General features: G+C 37.7%; 1 protein-coding gene across 7 annotated transcripts in view; it reads right to left on the bottom strand.

Moving 5' to 3' along the window:
- DIDO1 (death inducer-obliterator 1) overlaps positions 1-19394 on the bottom strand; it is a 98355-nt gene that overhangs the window by 7975 nt on the left and 70986 nt on the right. For 5 of the 7 annotated variants that reach the window (XM_075012017.1, XM_075012018.1, XM_075012022.1 and 2 more), the window contains 6 exons: positions 19182-19289; positions 18436-18568; positions 17518-18058; positions 15757-15910; positions 13427-13516; positions 11798-11993 (listed from right to left, as the gene is read on the bottom strand). In XM_075012017.1, coding sequence (XP_074868118.1) covers positions 11798-11993; positions 13427-13516; positions 15757-15910; positions 17518-18058; positions 18436-18568; positions 19182-19289 — 1222 coding nt within the window. Of the gene's footprint in view, positions 1-5590; positions 5912-6155; positions 6968-11797; positions 11994-13426; positions 13517-15756; positions 15911-17517; positions 18059-18435; positions 18569-19181; positions 19290-19394 lie in introns of those variants that run through there. The other 2 variants (XM_075012024.1, XM_075012023.1) reach the window with 2 other exon arrangements.

Raw genomic sequence — 19394 nt, 5'->3', positions numbered from 1 at the left:
GGTGTAGCTGGAGAACAATTTTCTTCAAATTCTTGCCTTTTTCTCAGGCTGATGAGATTCTCCTTTAAGTCTTCTTAATGTTGCAGATTTCAGTTGTCATACTGCTGTCCACATCACACCCACACATGCGAAATTTTATATTTTGCTTTCAGTATTTTCAAAATTATCCTATATGACATTTCTGTGCTTCAGGCTAATCAACCATGTTGTCAAATATTGATACTTCATCAATAACTGAAGTTCTCATGTTTATTATAACTGCATGGAGGCAGACATTCCTCAAAGGATCTCACAGCTAATGATTTACAAATTAAAGTGCAAGAATTTAAAATCTTATCAGGAGTTTGCTGGCACTTGTGAGGCAAAAGCACTAATCTACAAACTCTGAATACTTCTGAGGGGAACTGGTAAATGTACAGTGAGGGCCTGTCTACACTTGCCACCAACTTTGAAGGGGGCACGGTAATCAAGGCAACGGGAGATTACTAATGAAGTGCTGCAGTGAATACGCAGCACTTCATGAGGCAAAGTCTCCCCCATATCAACTACGAAGCATCAAACTTCGAAGTGTCAGCATGCATGTAGCCGTGGGCACTTTGAAGTGCCTGTGCTATTTCGAAGTCACTTTATTCCTCAAAATTTTGGAGTAGAGAGACTCTGAAGTGCCCACATCTACATGCATGCTGACACTTCGAAGTCTGATGCTTTGAGGTTGCTGCCGGGGAGAATTTGCCTAATGAAGTGCTGCATATTGACTGCAGCACTTCATTAGTGATCTTCTGTTGTCCAGCATCTGAAGAAGTGAGTTAACTCACGAAAGCTCATGCTCTAAACTTTTCTGTTAGTCTATAAGGTGCCACAGGACCCTTCGTTTCTGTTGCCCTGATTACCATGCCTCCTTCAAAGCTGGGGGCAAGTGTAGACCCAGCCTGAATGTTTCAAGTGACTACCTAAGCAAACTGCAAAAATTGATTGTCCACTACAAGCAGTCTTTATTAAAAAAATACTTAAGGAAAGTCTTGATGGTACTTTACAATGATGGCTTAAAAGAACTGGTTAGCTACTGGAAGTGGTCCTCTGCACAGGTTCTGTTGAAAAACAAAATCAAAGAATCATAGAATACCAGGACTGGAAGGGACCTCGAGAGGTCACTGAGTCCAGCCACTTGCCCTCATGGCAGGATCAAGTACTGTCTAGACCACTCCTGATAGATATTTATCTAACCTGTTCTTAAATATCTCCAGAGGTGGAGGTTCCACAACCTCCCTAGGCAATTTATTCCAGTGTTTGACGACCCTGACAGTCAGGAACTTTCTCCCAATGTCCAGCCTAAACCTCCCTTGCTGCAAGTTAAGCCCATTGCTTCTTGTTTTATCCTCAGCGGTCAAGAGGAACAAGTTTTCTCCCTCTTCCTTATGACACCCTTTTAGATACCTGAAAACCACTATCATGTCCCCCCTCAGTCTTCTCTTTTCCAAACTAAACAAGCCCCATTCTTTCAGCCTTCCTTCATAGGTCATGTTTGCCAGACCTCTGATCGCTCTTCTTGCTCTTTTCTGGACCATCACCAATTTCTCCACATCCTTCTTGAAATGCGGTGTCCAGAACTGAACAATAATACTCCAACTGAGGCCTAACCAGCACAACGCGAATAGCATTCTCTTCCAATAGAATTTTTAAATGAACGTTTTATAGAACAAACTCAGACATAAACCCACATGCCTGGATTTGTGAACTCACATTGCACGCACACAGCAGTACTTGAGAAAACAATAATGCCTCCTGTTTTGTGAGAACGTGGCTGTTAACTCAGTGTGCATGAACTACATCAAATCCAATTGCTATTATGATGTTAAGAGTTAAAGTCCCACAGTTTAGATGTTGTTTTTTTTTAATCTGGGAATGGTGTTTGATCCATTATTGTAAACAATTTCTTTATTGTGATTTTTGTAATACATACTGTGCTCCATTTATGTGAATTCAGTATCAAGACTTAGAGTTCAACAAATAATGCCAGTCCCAACCCTCCCCCATTATTTTTTATGCATTTTAAAATAAAATTAACATCAATCAAAGGAAAGAAGCAGCAAATTGCAGTGGAAGAAGCTGGGACTCTCAGATAATCTGAATATTCTATTAAAAAAAGCTCATACAAGGATTGAGGTGGGATGGGGGACAGGTAGGTTAGCAACTAAGACTACACTACAGAGTTTTGTTGATAAAACCAGGGTGAGGGATAACACTTTTATCGACAGTTCCTGGGCACCATGGGGCGCTCCGTCAACAGACCATGCTTCCCATTCACCAGGCAGCCCTGTTTGCTGAGCTTCTGGTTGGCCTTTCTGCTGAGCAAGTGGCCCAGCAGTCTAACCGCTCTCTGTCAACAGAACGTATTACTCTTTTGATCTGCTTTTGTGTGTGGATGTAATTTGTTGATAGAAGTTTTGCTCGAAGATCTCTTCTGACAGTACCCTTCTGTCAACAGATTACTGTATGTAGACATAGCCCAAATATACAGCATTCTCTTGGGAAAACAGCTTAGAAATCCTTGGTCTGTCCAAAACCAACTGCGTAAATTCTGCTGCAGAAGTTCTGAAGCATTAAGACATCAGGAATTTAGCAAAAATCAATTTTAGCCACATTTAAAATAATTACAAAATGTATTAAATTCTGGGATTTGCTTGGTAAAGGTTTCCATCTATCTTACTATCCATTATAACTGCATACTTCAATAGTAGAACTAGTGAAATAGGAAAATAACTCTGATTTGTGAATGTTTATTGATATAAGTGTTGAATTTGGTTCACTGTGAATTGAGTGGTCAACTTCTTATATGCAATTATTAAGATGACTATTATGTAACCATATAAATATTGACAAATCCTGGACGTTTCACCAACTTTCCAAAAATCCTTATTAGGAATTTGCTCTTCCCTTCTCTTTAAAGTTTCAGTTATCTGATGAGAAGTAGAAACAAAATCCCTAGTGACATAAGTGACTAGTCATAAAACACACATCACTTTCACATTTAAAAAAAAAAAATCATAGGGTGGAAAACATTCAGTATTACTACTTGATGAACTTTTATGAATAATGAATACCTGCTCAGAAATTTGGATCGGCTTGCAAACTATTCATTAACGAAAAAGGGGTACAAATTTTAACAAATATTTGAAACAAAGAATTCAAGCAACTCTAGTAAAAAAGTAATAGCTTTTAATAACCATCATTATCTCTTCTGATATCGTAAATTAATCATTCATATCAAATTGTACATAACCCTTTCCTTTCAAATTTCATCAAATTTCAAATTTCACCAAAATAGAAATTTTAACATTTGTAATAAAAAATATGTTAGCATCTTGATAACAAATTTTCACAAACCCAGGTCAAAAAGTTCTTGCATACAAAAGTGGCCTGATTTTGCCATTTGCTAAGCACATACAGCAACTGTTGAATTTAAAAAGGTTTGTGATTGACCAGCACATCTAAAGATCAGAAAGTTTCTATGTAGACATCCCAATATCACTTTTGGACTATCTACATTACAAAAACAACTTTGAAGTTGCTTACTTCGAAGTCGAACTTCGAAGTAGAATGTCTTCATATACCCTACTTTGAAGTTAAACTTCAAAGTAGGGCATTAATCCATTCCCAGGAACGGAGTAAGGACTTTGAAGTTGGACTCCCTACTTAGAAGTTAAGTTCGAAGTAAGAGAAAAGATGTGTAAGACTCTCTGCTGGCTGTTCAATGTAGTGCCTAACTTCGAAGTTAACCTTAAAGTAAGTTCCTAGTTTAAATGCACCCTTAGTGTCTAATTTGAGAAACCAAAGTTTAAAAATGTTGGCCCCACTCTCCAGCTAATCCCTCATAACTAGTTTTCAGGTAGTTAAAGCATTTTAAAAGTTCAGTAAACTAATGTAACAAAGTGAATTTAGTAGGTGTATTTTAATGCCAAATTATAAAAGCTTTTATCTCACTATTTTTGAAGTCCAGCTGCTGATTTTTTTAAATTATGGCCACAGAAATACAGGACATGCTAAATGTTCATTTCCCTATATGCTTATATTTTTTCCTATATGCATGATTTCCAAAAAAAGATATTTTTCTTTATATGAACCAAGGTATGTTACTCTTACTTTCATTATTACAAACTCACATAAAACGCTCACTGGTTGCAAATTAATTCATTCAAAACAGCCACCAGAGTTTTGGTTTTGGTTTTAAAGTATGAACTGATTCAGTAAAAATATAATATTTTTAAAAAATTAAAATATACTCAATTATAAAGTAAAATATACTTGCTGAAAGGAATAGTCTTCTTTTTCTATGATGTATATATTGTGCCATCTCCTTCCACTGTCTTTACCATATCTACTAAAATCAGAGAGTATACTTCTCTACGTAAAGGACACCTACTATTATTCCAATTATTATTGGAAAGATTTATTTTTTTAGAAGTCTGATATTCAGCTACTTCAGTGCACTATAGTGTTTAGTGTGGAAAGATTTAGCACAGAAAGTATATTCTTCCACATTTTCAGGAAAATATTTACCATTATAAGCAATCAAACAGATATGTCTGTGGAGACAGAATACATTGCTTTTTCATCTAAATTTGTCTGTTTTAAATTAGTAAGGTATTTGACATGATTTCATGCAACATTCTCACAGGAAAACTACAGAACTCTAAATCAGATGTCGCAGTGGATAAAAACTGTACTGATCAGCAATTTCTAGCAGGAGTTTCAGTGTTTGGAGTATGTACTGAATGGAGTTCCACAGAGGTCCATTCTGGTTCCATTACTATTGGCTGTTTCATTACCGACATGGCAAATAACGGTGTGAATACATTAATCTTTACAGGCAATACTCAAGACAGGAGAGTTAAAATATTATATTAAAAAAGAAATCAAAATGAAACAAGTTTAGTGGGGCAAGAATCAAATTACACTGAGGGTAGAGAAAAACTGAGGTCAAGTAATAGAGGCATAGAGAAAAGTTTGCAGGGAGTATTCCAATTAATAAAAACAGTGGCAAAAATAAAATAAAATAAAATAAAATAAAAAAGTTATTTCAATCATATGATTTATTGTGGAAAGTTGGTATCTATATAGAAAAAAATCAGAAGCGTCATTTCAGTTCCACTCAGAAGTCAGCAGGAGCACTAAGACCAGCTTTATTCACTGGATTTTAAGAAAAAACACAGATGGCACAGAGCACACAGAACTAGTGAAGAACATAACAGCTACATACAATCTACAGCAAAATGTAAAAAACCTGAAGGAAGACAAATATAAGAATATAAAAGGGGTAATATGACAAAGACATAAAGCAATTAGGGAGGACCAAAAAAAGGGAGTAAAGGGATTATGTGGCAGCCAAATGCATGTATATAATTTCAAAAAGACCAATTAAATAAACCATCTAGCATCTGGGATCCCAGCCCATGAGTATCTTTTGTCACTATAACAATACAAATCACCTTCATTTCAGAGATTCAAAGTCAAATTTGAGACCAATTTTTTCAGGGATAATGCATAGATAATTAAATCAATCCTGCCAAAACTGCAGCTGGACAGCTTAGGTGACTCAGCTGAAGTCCCTCGTTCCAAAAAACAAAACCAAAATGTCCATGAATAAATCATTTAAAAGCGAATAATCATACAAAAAAAAGGGCAAGTGTTTCCACTGAAAACAAAATTTTGACATCATTCTATTTGTTTCCTCCTTTATATTTGTTCACTTGGTAAACCAAAATGTAATGGAGAGGAAGCACGTTATGTGGTAACAAAATCCAGAAGATAGGGCACAAGAATAGGAGACAAGAAGTAGGATCTATTCCAGACCAGCCATTAATTCACGGTGTAACCTTAGTTAAGATATATATCTTCTGTGTGTTTTTCCCATCTGTAAAATAGGAATGATTGTACTTACCCTCTTTGAAAAAGTGCTTTGAGATCTGCGTACAAGAAGTGCTAATGTATATATGTAAACTATACAGACAATATTTAGGGGTGACAGTGAAGTACAGTAATAGCCTATTAAAATAACTGATAAGGAGTTCTGATTGCTTGTTAAAATGTAACTGAAGGTACAGTGAGACCGTTACACATTAACAAAAATGTTTACATTTAAAGAGACAATGACCACATTCCATAAAATATTTTTATTGACTCTGAAGAATAAAAGCATTAAATTCCATCTGATATTACTTGAAAATGTGGATTACAAATTTTTTTATCCAGTGGTAATAATACATACAGACATACATAAAAGAACAGAGAAAAAGTGCTTACCTGAAAAAAATTAATATTAATATTCCTTACTGTATTTTACTTTAAAATAGTAATGCAGTTAAGCACTGTTATGAAACAAAACACTGAACTATCACTTCACACTTGCTAAGAACAGCTGGTGACAAAAATCTAAGCTGAAGGGCATTTATTGGTCTTTTATTTAAACCATATGGCCTCCTCAACTTTCAGACCTAAAAGTGGAATCCTTCACTTAACATATCTTTTCATCTAAAGCACAGAATATTTTCAGATTCTCTATAGCCCAGGTGGCCAAGCTTCTTCACAAGCCACATGTAGCTCATTTACTTCTGAAGTGCAGATCACGGAGTTCTCCTGCCCTCCCACTCATTCTCCACCCATTCTATAGGGGTGGTCTGGAGAGAGGAGGAAGATTGCAGGACCTCTTCCTTGAAGCAGTGTGGTAGGGCAGGGGCTTCTGCTCAGTGTGTGTGGGTGGTGGGGGGCAGGGGAGGTGTCTCATTCCTTCAGCCCTGCTGGGTTCACCTGTCGGGGTTCACAGCTTCAGCAGGAGCAGGGGCTCGAGTCCTGAGCCACATCATGCACTTCCTGTGGGGCTGATACCCACAACACTAGCAGGTGCACTCCGGCTCTTGAACTTCTGAAGAGCATGGCATATTGCTTGGAGGGTCATGAAGTAGGCCCCCCCCTATTGTTTGAATGCCAGTTATTCTAGGCTTAAAACAATTCTGTAAATAATTAACTGAAAATGTTGAACTAACTCAGGTAGCAATACCAATTTACTTTGATAACCCCAAAAATTTTCATTTACTATGAAGCAGAAGAGTAATGATACTTTAGAAAACAATTAGAAAATCCTTTCTGAGATGCAGAAATTAGGTGGTTAGTAGAGTAAGAGCTTGGTGAACATTGATATAATTCCCTAACATTTCTATTTTAATAATTTGATGCCACAAAGCAAACTGGCATACTAAAGTGAAAAAGGGAAAGTCAACTCTCTTTAAATGTAGTTATGAGGCATTAATTAAAATAGGGGAAACGTCTTAAATGGTAAAGTCTGCATTTGTAGAAGTGTTGTATCAATTCCAATTAAGGTATGAACATCCACTAGTAAGAAAATGCAGGCCACTCCATATATTTCAGAAGACAAGCAAGTACTGGGTGAGAAACAGATATACCTCATACAAGTAAAAATAATCTTTTTACCAGTAGTGTTCTTTGCTATGAAACTGGCCATATGGACACTCCCAGGTATAGAATCTGATATAATCTTTTGGCTAGTGAGTGTGATGCAGTTAGGATCATTGGCTATGAAACTCTTTTGCTTATATCAGAGAGGTAGCAGTGTTAGTCTGTAGCTTTGAGAACAACAAGAAGTCTTGTGGCACCTTATAGGCTAACAGATATTTTGGAGCGTAAGCTTTTGTGGGCAAAGACCCGTTTCATCAGATGCATGAGTGGGGGGGTGGTTTCAGTGGGGTATTTAAAGAGTGGGGTCCCAGTAAGAGGGAGGGCCAGAACTGACAAGGTCTATTCAGCAAGGTGGAAATGGCCCAATATCAGTAGTACTTATCAAAAGAGGCCTGGCCTGGAACCAGCCCCTGCAACAGTCCTCACTGCCAACTCTGCTCACATGTCTACACCAGTGACATCACCACAGGACCTAACACCAACTATACCATCAGGGGCTCCTTTACCTGCACATCTACTAATATAATATATGCCATCATGTGCCAGCAATGCCCCACTGCAATTTACATTGGCCAAACTGGACAGTCTCTCCGTAAAAGAATAAATGGACATAAATCAGACATCAGGAACGGTAACGTACATAAGCCCGTGGGGAACACTTCAATCTCCCTGGACATTCAGTGGCAGATTTAAGGGTGACAGTTCTGAAACAAAAAAGTTTTAAAAATCAAATGGAGAGAGAAATCTCTGAGCGGCAATTTATTTGCCAATTTGACTCCATTAACCATGGATTAAAGAGACTGGGAGTGGCTCTCAGCTTACAAAGACAGTTTCTCTGCTTTGGGTGCTAACAGCTTCGCATTAGACTCTGACAAATGCTCACATCCCCCTGTCTGATCTGACTTGTTTTTTCCTCTTTTGATAAGTACTGTTGATACTGGGCCATTTCCACCTTGCTGAATAGACCTCTGGCCCTCCCTCTTACTGGAACCCCACTCTTTAAATACCCCTCTGAAACCACACCCCCCCCACTCATGCATCTGATAAAGCTCCAAAATATCTGTTAGCCTATAAGGTGCCACAAGACTTCTTGTTGTTCTTTTGCTTATAGTTACTTTCTTAGCACACACTGAATTACATGTATTTTGTTGAGGAGAGATCATTCCCTCATTTCACCTTTTACTTCCTCAACACCAACTGAAAGCCCTGGTGGCAGATACAAATCTCTCTGGAGTCCAATGGCATCATGTTAGATTCATACACTTGAAATACCAGAAAGCATGCCCATTCCTCAAGAGACAGTGCATTCTTTTGTGTAACACTCCAGCCTTTGCTGGCACAGTAACACCAGCACAGACATCTGTACCATGTTCCAACAAACAAAGTTAAAAGGCACAGATTTTTAAAAGTAACTAATGATTTTCCGTGTCCAACATCAGACACTTTTACATGGGCCTTATTTTCAGAAAGTGATGATGTGTCTTGTTCAGAAACCTAAACCAAAATTCTCAGGTAATTGTCACTTTTGAAAATGTTGGTGAACACTCCTTCCTTGCACAAAAAAGCCACCCAAAACTCAATCTTCTATTTGTGAAAGGACAAATGATGTTCTGTCAAAATAATGTTGATTTAAAACTCAATAGCTAGTTGCAACTTCAATGTATTTAATCCTTGGTATGCTTTAATTCTAGTATTTGAGAAAGATTTAAATCGTAACATGGAATTTTAGAACTGTAACCTTTGTCTGACCAGAGCCTAATCAATTTATGAACTCATCTTGGGTAATATTCACTCCTGTGCAGAAGGCCTTTGCAATCTCTGCAAGTTCCTACTAGGAAGAGTTAAAAGGATTTATCTATCCCCATCTTCCAGATTGTCAAGATCAGAGAAAAGTTTATTTAAAATTAACTAAAAAAAAGAAACTTTTTAAATGAACAACACAGAACTGTGGACTCCTTCGGGTGGACTAGTGGGCCAGCCCTAGTCCTCATGTTCATCGTGATCTCCAGTGGAAAACTCTGAGCATAGGCTATTTTTGTGTTAAGAAGAGTGGTCCAATGGTTAGACTGCTAGCCTGAGACTCCAGAGACCTAGATTCAGTTCCCCACTTCAAAGATTTTCTATGAGACCTTGGACACAATTTGGTGCCTCAATTACTCAGTTCCCCAACACCCAAAGGCTTAGTCAGAATAAGTACATTAGAAGTTGTGAAAGGTTTGGACACTGTAATAATGAGAGACATATAAGTACCTGATTGGTAAGAACAGACACTGCCCCTTTAGTTGCAGTCCTAGAATGGGGATCAAGAATATGTTGCCTTCGTGGATGGTTACACTACTAACATTTCTTTCCCACTCTCTAAGGTCGGGAAGCTGCAAAGTGGGCTTCTCAAAGATTGTATAAAAAAGACAAGAAGGGGTGGCACCAAAACATTATTTTTACACTTGGCACATAATGTTGGCTCAAATATTAAACACGCCATTATTTGTGTTTGTGAGGTTTAAGGACACTTTATTGTTCATGTGGGTCCTAATCCTATGAGCAGATGAAGCTGAAGGGGGTTCAGTTTCTCAGAAGAGGAACTTGGCACACTGCAGGATCTGATTTTAGGTGCTCACGCTTTAAAGCATTTTGTAAAAGCACTCGAGCAACAATTGAGTACTGCCTGGATCTCACACTCTTTTAGCCTCTGAACTGCTATCTTGTGTCAAAAATAAATTCTGAATTTATGCTCCTCCTTGATCCTCATTCTTAGCAGACATCAATTTCAATATAAAAAGTGCTATCTGAAGGATGAATTCAGGTTCCCCTGATTTTTACTTCTTCACTCCAGGTCCAGCACACAGACAGAGGAGCAAACTGAAGCCGAACTTACTCCCTCTGCCTATCCAATTTATTTTATAAAATAGAATGAAAGAAATTTAGGACTATGATCAGGATTTGATAATGTAATCTTCCGACACCCATTTATAACTATCCATTGTATAGCTAGACTACATTCCCATGGATTTGGGAAATCACTTTTATACAAAAAACACACATAAGCCACACTTACATATTTAGACTGTATCTACACTAACAACTTCTTTCGAAAGATCCCGTGGAGCATCTACACACAAAAAGCATTCTTACAAAAGTAAAACAAAGAATTTGGCCCTCCTTTCAAAAGCGCTCTTTCACTCCCGTTTCATGAAGAATGCTTTCTTCTGAAAGCTTCTTTGAAACGGAAATGTGTGTAGATGCTCCTCATGGCCCTTCTTTCAAAAAAGCAGTCCTCATGGCACGTGATTTTTCGATCCCCGGCCTGTTCTTTTGAAAGAGAAGGGGCTGTATGGACACTCTCTTTCGAAAGAGCAGCTCAGTCTTTTGATCTGCTTTTTTGTGTGTGGATGCACTCTTTCAAAAGAAGTTCTTTCAGAAAAGCTCTTCCGGAAAAGCTTCTTTCAACAGATCTCTGTAGTTTAGAAGTAGCCTGAGGCTGCTTCTACACATGCCCTTTCGGTAATGAGCAGCATGGAAGATGCTAATGAGGCACAGATGTAAATTTCCCAGGCCTCATTATCATATGGCCATGGATTCAGAGTCTGGAAAAAGCCCCGTTTTCTGGAAGGAGAGTTTCCTTCCAGGGGATCCCCGCAGGCTGCGCCTTTAGACGGCTATTTTGCAGTCTGGAAGAGCTTCTTCCAGAGTCCAAATCTTGTGGCCATATGCTAATGAGGCACAAGAAATTTACATCCACACCTCATGAGCATCTTCTGGGCTGCTCATTACTATGCCCCTTCCAGAAGAAGGGGCATGTACAGAAACGTCCTTAGCGATTTAGCTGGAATTTCCCATCCCCATTAGAGTGTAAGCACGTATGAAAAGAAGTCAGTTACAGTGAGATGATGATGCAGTGAAGTTGTTGTAAAAGCTACCTTTCACTTGAGTTGATATCTTGGTTCTTGTGCTTTCCAAAGTTGGAATTTCCTGCTAGCTTGGTGCTGAGATGTGTGGATAGTGGTGTTTTTACATAATTATTGTTCTATGTATTAGAATTTTATGGACAAATTCATACTCATAATAATGGGTAAACAAAGCCTATTGCACACAAGCCTGTATAGAATATAGTTCATTTTCTCTTTGGGGCAGAGTTTACTTATTGCTATTCCCAAATTAAACATTTAATTTTTACAACGATTTTTACATAATGAATTAGTTTTCCATTGTTGCTTACTTCAGGGTATGTGTTACACCTCAAATCAGTAACATTGTTTGTCTTGGTTAGAATGTTTGAAATTATGATATAATGGGGTACCATTTAGCCTCCCACAAACTATGTGCTTACCTGGTCCCTCAAAGGGCAAGAGTTTGGATGGAATTGGGTCCTTAGCACTTAATGGGATCAGGTAGAGGTCCTTGACGTGTCTGTTGTTATTAGCTACAACACCAAAACGACCACGACTGCTAAAATAGGAGTAGAGAGAAATATAGGCCACTTCCTCTTCTTCTGTGGCAGGGTGGAAGCGAATCAAACACAGTTCCTACAATACAAAAGTACAAGGGGAAATTGTTGATCTAGTGCTAAACTAGCAAATGGAGTGCTAAATGGGATGTTATTAGATTGGAAAGTACTTCACTTTTAATTAAAAGAAAAACTATTCTATACATTGGGGCAATAATCATCATCAATTGCCTACATTATGGTAACGCTGCAATTGAAATATATACCACTGTGTCTAAAATATTATTTTAAATTAAAAATAGAATTTTAAGCCCTATACAATTTTAAAAAGTAACATTATTTGTGCACCTTGCCTCTAAATATATCAATAATCCAAGCATACCAGCAACATTAATGAAAGGAATACTCTTACTGTGATGCATCACCACAGATACAAATATAGTAATGTGTGGATTTTCCATTTCCATCCATGTGTTTTTAAAGGTAAAACTTCTTACCTACATTACATAACAAATTTGTCCTCTTTTACATTTGAATATAAATATTTAGCAGTAATTAAGTTACCTTGAGTCACTTGGTATGCTAATTTATTCACAAAAGAGCAGTAAGTAAGGCACTTAAGCCATCCAACATCATAAAGCATCAAAATATATAAATTTACATTTTTCCTAAATAAATTCAAATTTAAAAAATACTAACTTAAGTGTTTCCCTGGATTTCTGGGAATCATCTCAGATAACATTAGATAGTTCGCAAATTAAAACTGTATCAGAACAATCAATAAAAGACAAGTGTGAAGTACTATACTTGAGAAGGAAAAATCAAATGCCAAATGCATACAACAGGGAATAACTGACTAGGTGGTGGTAGTGCTGAAAAAGGATCTGGGAGTTTATTGGGTTACAAACTGAATATGAGTCAATAATGTAATGCAGCTGTGAAAAAGGCTAATATCATTATGGCACGTATTAACAGACTGTCATATGTAAGATATGGGAGGTAACTGTCCCGCTCTCAGCAGAACTGCTGAGGCCAAATTGAACAAATTAGAGAGGCTCCAAAAAGATCAATAAAAATTATTAAAGGTTTAGAACCACTAACCTCTGAAGTAAGGTTAAAACAAAATAGGCATTGGTGGACTGGATAATTGCTTTCAAATATGTTAATGGCTGTTATAAAGGGAGTGGTGATCACTTCTCTGTATCTACTTACAATGGGACAAATAGTCACGAGCTTAATCTGCAGCAAGGGAGCTTTAGGGTAGATATTAGGAAAGAATTATAATGGCTTCCAAAAGGGGTTGTTGAATCCCCATTAATGGAGGATTTTTGGAACACAGTGGAAAAATACCGATCAGGAATTGTCTACATCCACTTGGTTCTGCCTCAGCACAGGCGGCTAGACGTAGTTTCTCAAGATCTCTGCCAGACCTACATTTCTAGGAATCTATGATTGTGTTGTATAAAATTGGTTTTCATCTTCAGCACTACACACAGGATTTTAAGTGAGTACCTTAGAAAGGGAAGATTTGAGTTTGCCAACATAATCCCAGACTGTCTTCGGTGAGATCCTCCCACCAATATGAATTGTATCTGGTAAATCCTAAACAAGAAGTATTACATAATATGAGAACGCATCATAAACACAAAATGTAGTGTTTAAAACCAATGTAGATTGCCCCATCCCAACAGCTTTGTGGAAGCTATGCACCAGGAAGAGGAGACCATAGGATTATATTTTATAATATTTTAGCCTGCTTCTTATGGAAATGTAATGTATTTTAATACCAGACTGCCTATGTCTTAACTCCATAGGTATTTCATATTACTGTGAGAGTGACAGTATATTACAAGGGAAAAGGCAGTCCAAAAATGACAGTGAAAGTTGGAGGCCTTTCATTTGCACCATTAGCTAAATTTGTTCATTTGTTTTGCTTTGGGCAAGTAAGCACCTCTTTCTATACACAAGGGAATTTTTAACACCCTCAGTCTCAGTATAGCAGTATAAATTGTTAGTTTACTTCCAATTTAACAGAATGTTATTGCCCATTGCTATGAGCCATGTGTATTCTAGTTAGACTCAGTCAGAATACTATAGGAATTTTTATCAGTACAAATACTGTACACAATTACTGCCATGGCTCCCATTTTAAAACTAAATATAATAAAGTCATGCCCTAAAACACTTATTTATGCTAATACACAAAATATAAATACACTCATGAAACATACTTTAAAAAGGGAGAACGTTTCCAATCAGTTCTGATATTAAGAAATGCATGTTTTTGTAACATCAAGTTACTCAAATCTCCCAGAAATAAAATCCCCCTTTACAGGCTGAACCTCTCTAGTTTGGCACTCTCTGGTCTGACAACTTCCATGGCCCAGCATAATTTTAGTTAACTGGATGTCCATTTATCATGGGTGTGACCAAGTCCTGGCTCTCAGTGTTCTGTGCTGTTATTTAGCTGTAATTTACCCCCAAACATCTTCAACGAGCCCAGTAAGCAGTAGAAGTGTCAGTAATGCTGATAGACAATATTGACCTCCCATGGTTTGGCAAATTCTCTGGTTCAGCACCAGTCAGGTCCCAGCAATGCCAGGCTAGAGATGTTCAACCTGTTCCATTTGGTTTTAGTCAATGAAAAATAATAAAAAATGCAATATCCCATGTTTCAAAGGACCATTTATATTGCCAAAGTTTATCAGACCAAGGGTCTATCTAATCTAACATGAGATCATACTTTTCAAACTTGTCCTGAAAAATATTTGTTAAAATATAACCCAACAAATGAGTTTTATAAACCCTGAAAAACAGAAGCCCTACATATATTATATATTTAAAAGTCCAGCTGCCTAAAGTTGGATAAATCAAAATAGTGCTGAAAACTGAACTATTGATACTAGCTTACTGGATCTAAAAAGAAAACCAGAAACATTCCCCCTTTAAACAGAGTCACATTTGCAAATGATGCTTAATTGAGTACTCCCTGAGGTCAGTGCAAGTCTTTCTCCTAACTTCAATGAGCGCTGGTCTGATCCCTATTGCCTAATTTCTAAATGTGACGTGGGAGTCTCAAAAGATTCCAGAATTGACCTAATTCTGTTCCCAAAGAACTCAATAATAAAATTCCCACTGTTCAATGATATGGGTGAAAAAGAAAGCAGGTTTAAAACAATATCAGCCTTAATTCTACCATTTTAATGGTACCCTGGAAACACGAGATTATAATGAAATAAAAACAGTTCCTTAAACAACTTTTGTTCAGGGCAGTGCACTAAAATATTTAAAAAAAATAAAAGGTGCACTGCTTGAAATTGTAACTGTCATTCTATAAGTATTAAGTAAGGTTTATGTTTTCAAATAGAAAGCTGCTTGTATGCTTACTACTAGTATTTAAAAGGCGCAGAAGTGGTTTTAGTCTAAGTGTCCAGTGTCGGTATTAGAGCGAGGTGAATAATTTAAAAGTAAATTATAGAATAACTTATTGCATAAGTATTGCATAACACTTTTGATAATTTTTGCAAATATTATTTGACCATCTCTAGTCAGTACCTGAATTGTTTGCTTGTTTTATACCAGATACCCACCATATACACAGAAGAGACAGTTATGACATAAAATATCAAACCTTTTTGTAGTTTATTCTTGATTAAAAAATGCTTCCTACCTATAAAACTGTCACACTGACTTACTGAGCTAAATAATTTTTCTTTTAGTAAAGTGATGCCATTTAGTGTTGTCGTAATTTCAGTATGGCAACATTTAACAAAGTGACCTGAATCTTTGTAACAAAAGAAAAAACACAGATGCATTCTATACATACAAACATCTGTTCTAACCTCACTAAGATATTCAAAACACCCAGAGACAGGATATGCTTTAGTGACAAACTTGGCCACACTTTGCATATTAATAAATCCTTTCCAAATGGTATTGAGACGAGAGAGAAAGAGGGAAGTATCTCCATCCTGAGGGGAGCGTGACTCTGTGATGCTGCAAAACAAAATCAGGAGACAAAAAAGATTAGAAATGATACTTTTCCTTCTTTTGGTTTCCCTCCTTCCCTGCACTCCTCAACTACATTAGGGTTCCAACATTTGCGAGGGTTCATGTTCAGAACCCTTGTGAATCTTGATTTTTGCAAATATGCTGCCCCAGGGAAGAGGTGGCTTCCAGCACTCCCCACCCGGAGGCCCAGGGAAGCAGTGGCTGCCAGCGCTGCCCCTGGGAGTGCCAGGGAAGCAGCATTCGCAAGTAATTGAATTTGTGAATGTTGTACTCACAAATGTCAAGACCTTACTGTATTTCAGGCACTTAAGCAAGTAAAAGAATATTATGAGAACAATTTAAAAATCTAATTCTACTAAGAATCCACATAATTTAAAATAGGCTCAATTTGTTACTTATCTAAATTATGTCTGCAAATGTACAGGATCCTAGTGAAAGAATGAAAGGAACTACTGAAAATAAAAGCACACATGCTGAGACAGGGAACTTAGGACACTATAGCCGCGTCTACACGTGCCGGCTACTTCGAAGTAGCTGTGCCAACTTTGAAATAACGCCCGCCACGTCTACACATGGCGAGCGCTATTTCGAAGTTGAAATCGCCATAAGGCGGTGAGACATCGAAGTTGCTATCCTCATGAGGAGATGGGAATAGCACCTTACTTCGACGTTGAACATCGAAATAGGGCACGTGTAGCAGATCCACATCCCGCAACATCGAAATAGCGGGGTCCGCCATGGCGGCCATCAGCTGAGGGGTTGAGAGACACTCTTTCCAGCCCCTGCGGGGCTCTATGGTCACCGTGTGCAGCAGCCCTTAGCCCAGGGCTTCTGGCTGCTGCTGCCGCAGCTGGGAATCCATGCTGCATGCACAGGGTCTGCAACCAGTTGTTGGCTCTGTGGATCTTGTGCTGTTTAGTGCAAGTGTGTCTGGGAGGGGCCCTTTAAGGGAGCGGCTTGCTGTTGAGTCTGCCCTGTGACCCTGTCTGCAGCTGTTCCTGGCACCCTTATTTCGATGTGGGCCGCTTTGGTGTGTAGAGACTCCCCTGCAGCGCCTACTTCGATGTAGTGCTGCCCATCGTCGATGTTGAACGTCGACAGCACCAGCCCTGGAGGATGTGTAGACGTTATTATAAGCTATTTCGATGTAGCATTCACGTGTAGACGTAGCTTATGAGGGACACACTTTGCAGCTAGGCTAGTAATGCGACTATTCTCTCAGATTCTGTAGTGAATTTAATTGGATTATGCATCTTCCACTCAGTGAGTGAACAATACTGTATATATGACAACATAATGACTAAAAATGATCACCAAAAAAAACATTTCATCCAAATTACAGCATGTTTGTTTTCTCTGATCTGCATATTGACTGTAGTGACCCTGGTTCCTTTTCCTAAACAGATCCATTACTAAGAACCAACTACCCACCCCCAAAATCAAATCTAAGAATATTTTAATTTTAAGATGAACTTCTGCTCTTATCTATTCCCATATAAATGTGGATTAACTCCACTCTCTCTATATATACTAAAGTAGAAAACAGTAATGTCAAAGGCTCAGTCGGTTGGTTTGCTATAAAACGTACGCACTTGATATTCGGCGATGGTGGAACTGTCAAGTATCTTGGATCTGGTGAGGATGATGGCTTTGTTAATATTGATTTAGGTGCTGTTAAAACAGATTTTGGAATTTCTGGTCTGGAGTCCCCCATGGAAACCTTTTCAGGTACAGGGCTGGAATGCAAAGCAGAGGTCACAGTACCAGATGAACTGCTCATTGCTGTTCTGGGGTCCCTGCCAGATACAGTTACTGTGGTGACAATTCCTGCAATGCAAGAGGTAGGATAATTGGAGCTCTCTTCAGGCAAAGTAGAGTCTGCGTTATTATTCCCCTGTGTCGTAGAGAAATAAGTTGTTTCCAAGACTGACTGACAGACTGTTTCTGTTACAGATCCAAGGGTTTCTGTTGTGTTTTCGGACACTGCCTCAGTTTCAGGCTCTGTTGTTGGTGTAGAACTTTCATATTTTGGCTTTACTTCTGGCTTTGATTGTGTCTCCATTTTTTTAGCAGAAGTCACTGACAATTTTGATTTCTTTGGTGCTGGTTCATCATCAGAAGCTGAAATCTGACCTTTAAATTAGATAAACAAGTTTCTTTTTAATTGTTAACTCATCTAACAAATCATGCTGGAAAGAAAAACTAATTTTATATAGCATATGCAGCTGAGCATTCTTCTCTTACAAAACAGAAAATCGAGTTTATCACTTATACTACATAAATACATAGGACCAACAGCCTAAATAAAAATGACAAGTAAAAACTAACTCCAAAATTAAAAGCTAATTGAATTAATGGTTCTATCATACAACATGGGCTTGGTTCTAGACCATCAGAGAATCAATATCTTCCCACTGACTTCAATGAATGCTGGACTGGTCCTTAACACATAAGAGTTCATGTGTGCAATGCTAAACTGACATTATCTCTAAACTGACTATGCTGTATACCTGTGCAGATTTTGCAGTTCAGGTCAAAAAGATGGGCTCGATGCTGACTTGTTGTGTCCTTTAACATACTGCTAAAAATATCCAGAATGGGAGCACTTTTCTCTGGTGCATCTCGGGTTGATTCTTGCTGCTCCTAAAAATGAACAAATACAAATATGAAAAACAAAAAATGACTGGTTGTTCATTAATTTGAATTTTAGCTGTTCTAACAACAAGAATCCTGACACATCATCTGGTCTCATTAGCACTTTGAAAAGTCTTTGTATTTCAAAAACATTCTTTATATATAATCACTTTATTTGTATTTCTTCTTTTCCCCTCAGTCTTTAGTAAGGACCTATCACAGGAATTCAAGAGCTCTTTTCTAACAACAGCTATTTTACTCTCATTCATTCTCATAAAAATATAGTCCATCAAATAGTTTCCCCAGCAACCAAAATGGTATGATTGTGTTTTCGTATGGAAAGTTAGCAGAAAGCATAGATTAACTCTTCAGAAAGAAAGAGTACTTCTAAAATTTCTTCTCCATCTTTTCCTAAGATGAGCATCATTGATTTTTAAGAATGTCTGCAGTAGTGAGCCCATCATTAAGTTTGGTGTGCTGCCAAAATTAATGCAAATCCTTGTAAAACACAAATGGTTATTTTACATATTTAGAAACTGTCTCCTTTTCGGTGAATTGTATGAAGTATTAGTTGCCATATTTTTCTCAGTGCCTCACCACTTAAACAACTGTTTATACTTACATCTGAGTCAGACACTGGTGGAGAATCTTCCATATTTACATCTGGTATATTTTCCTGTTTTATGGCTGACTTCTTGCTTTCATGAGATTTACTTCTTGACTCTGTTATCTAAGAAAAGCATAAAATTATATTCTGACACCAAAAACCTATATGTATATTTGTTGCACTACTTTGTAACCTATTATTTATTCTTTCAGTAACCACTGATGGCTG

The sequence above is a fragment of the Carettochelys insculpta genome, chromosome 17 (assembly GCF_033958435.1).
Source record: "Carettochelys insculpta isolate YL-2023 chromosome 17, ASM3395843v1, whole genome shotgun sequence".
Lineage (NCBI taxonomy): Eukaryota > Metazoa > Chordata > Testudines > Carettochelyidae > Carettochelys > Carettochelys insculpta.
The sequence above is the reverse complement of the archived record's forward strand: the minus strand, read 5'-3'. Positions and strand labels throughout refer to the sequence as shown.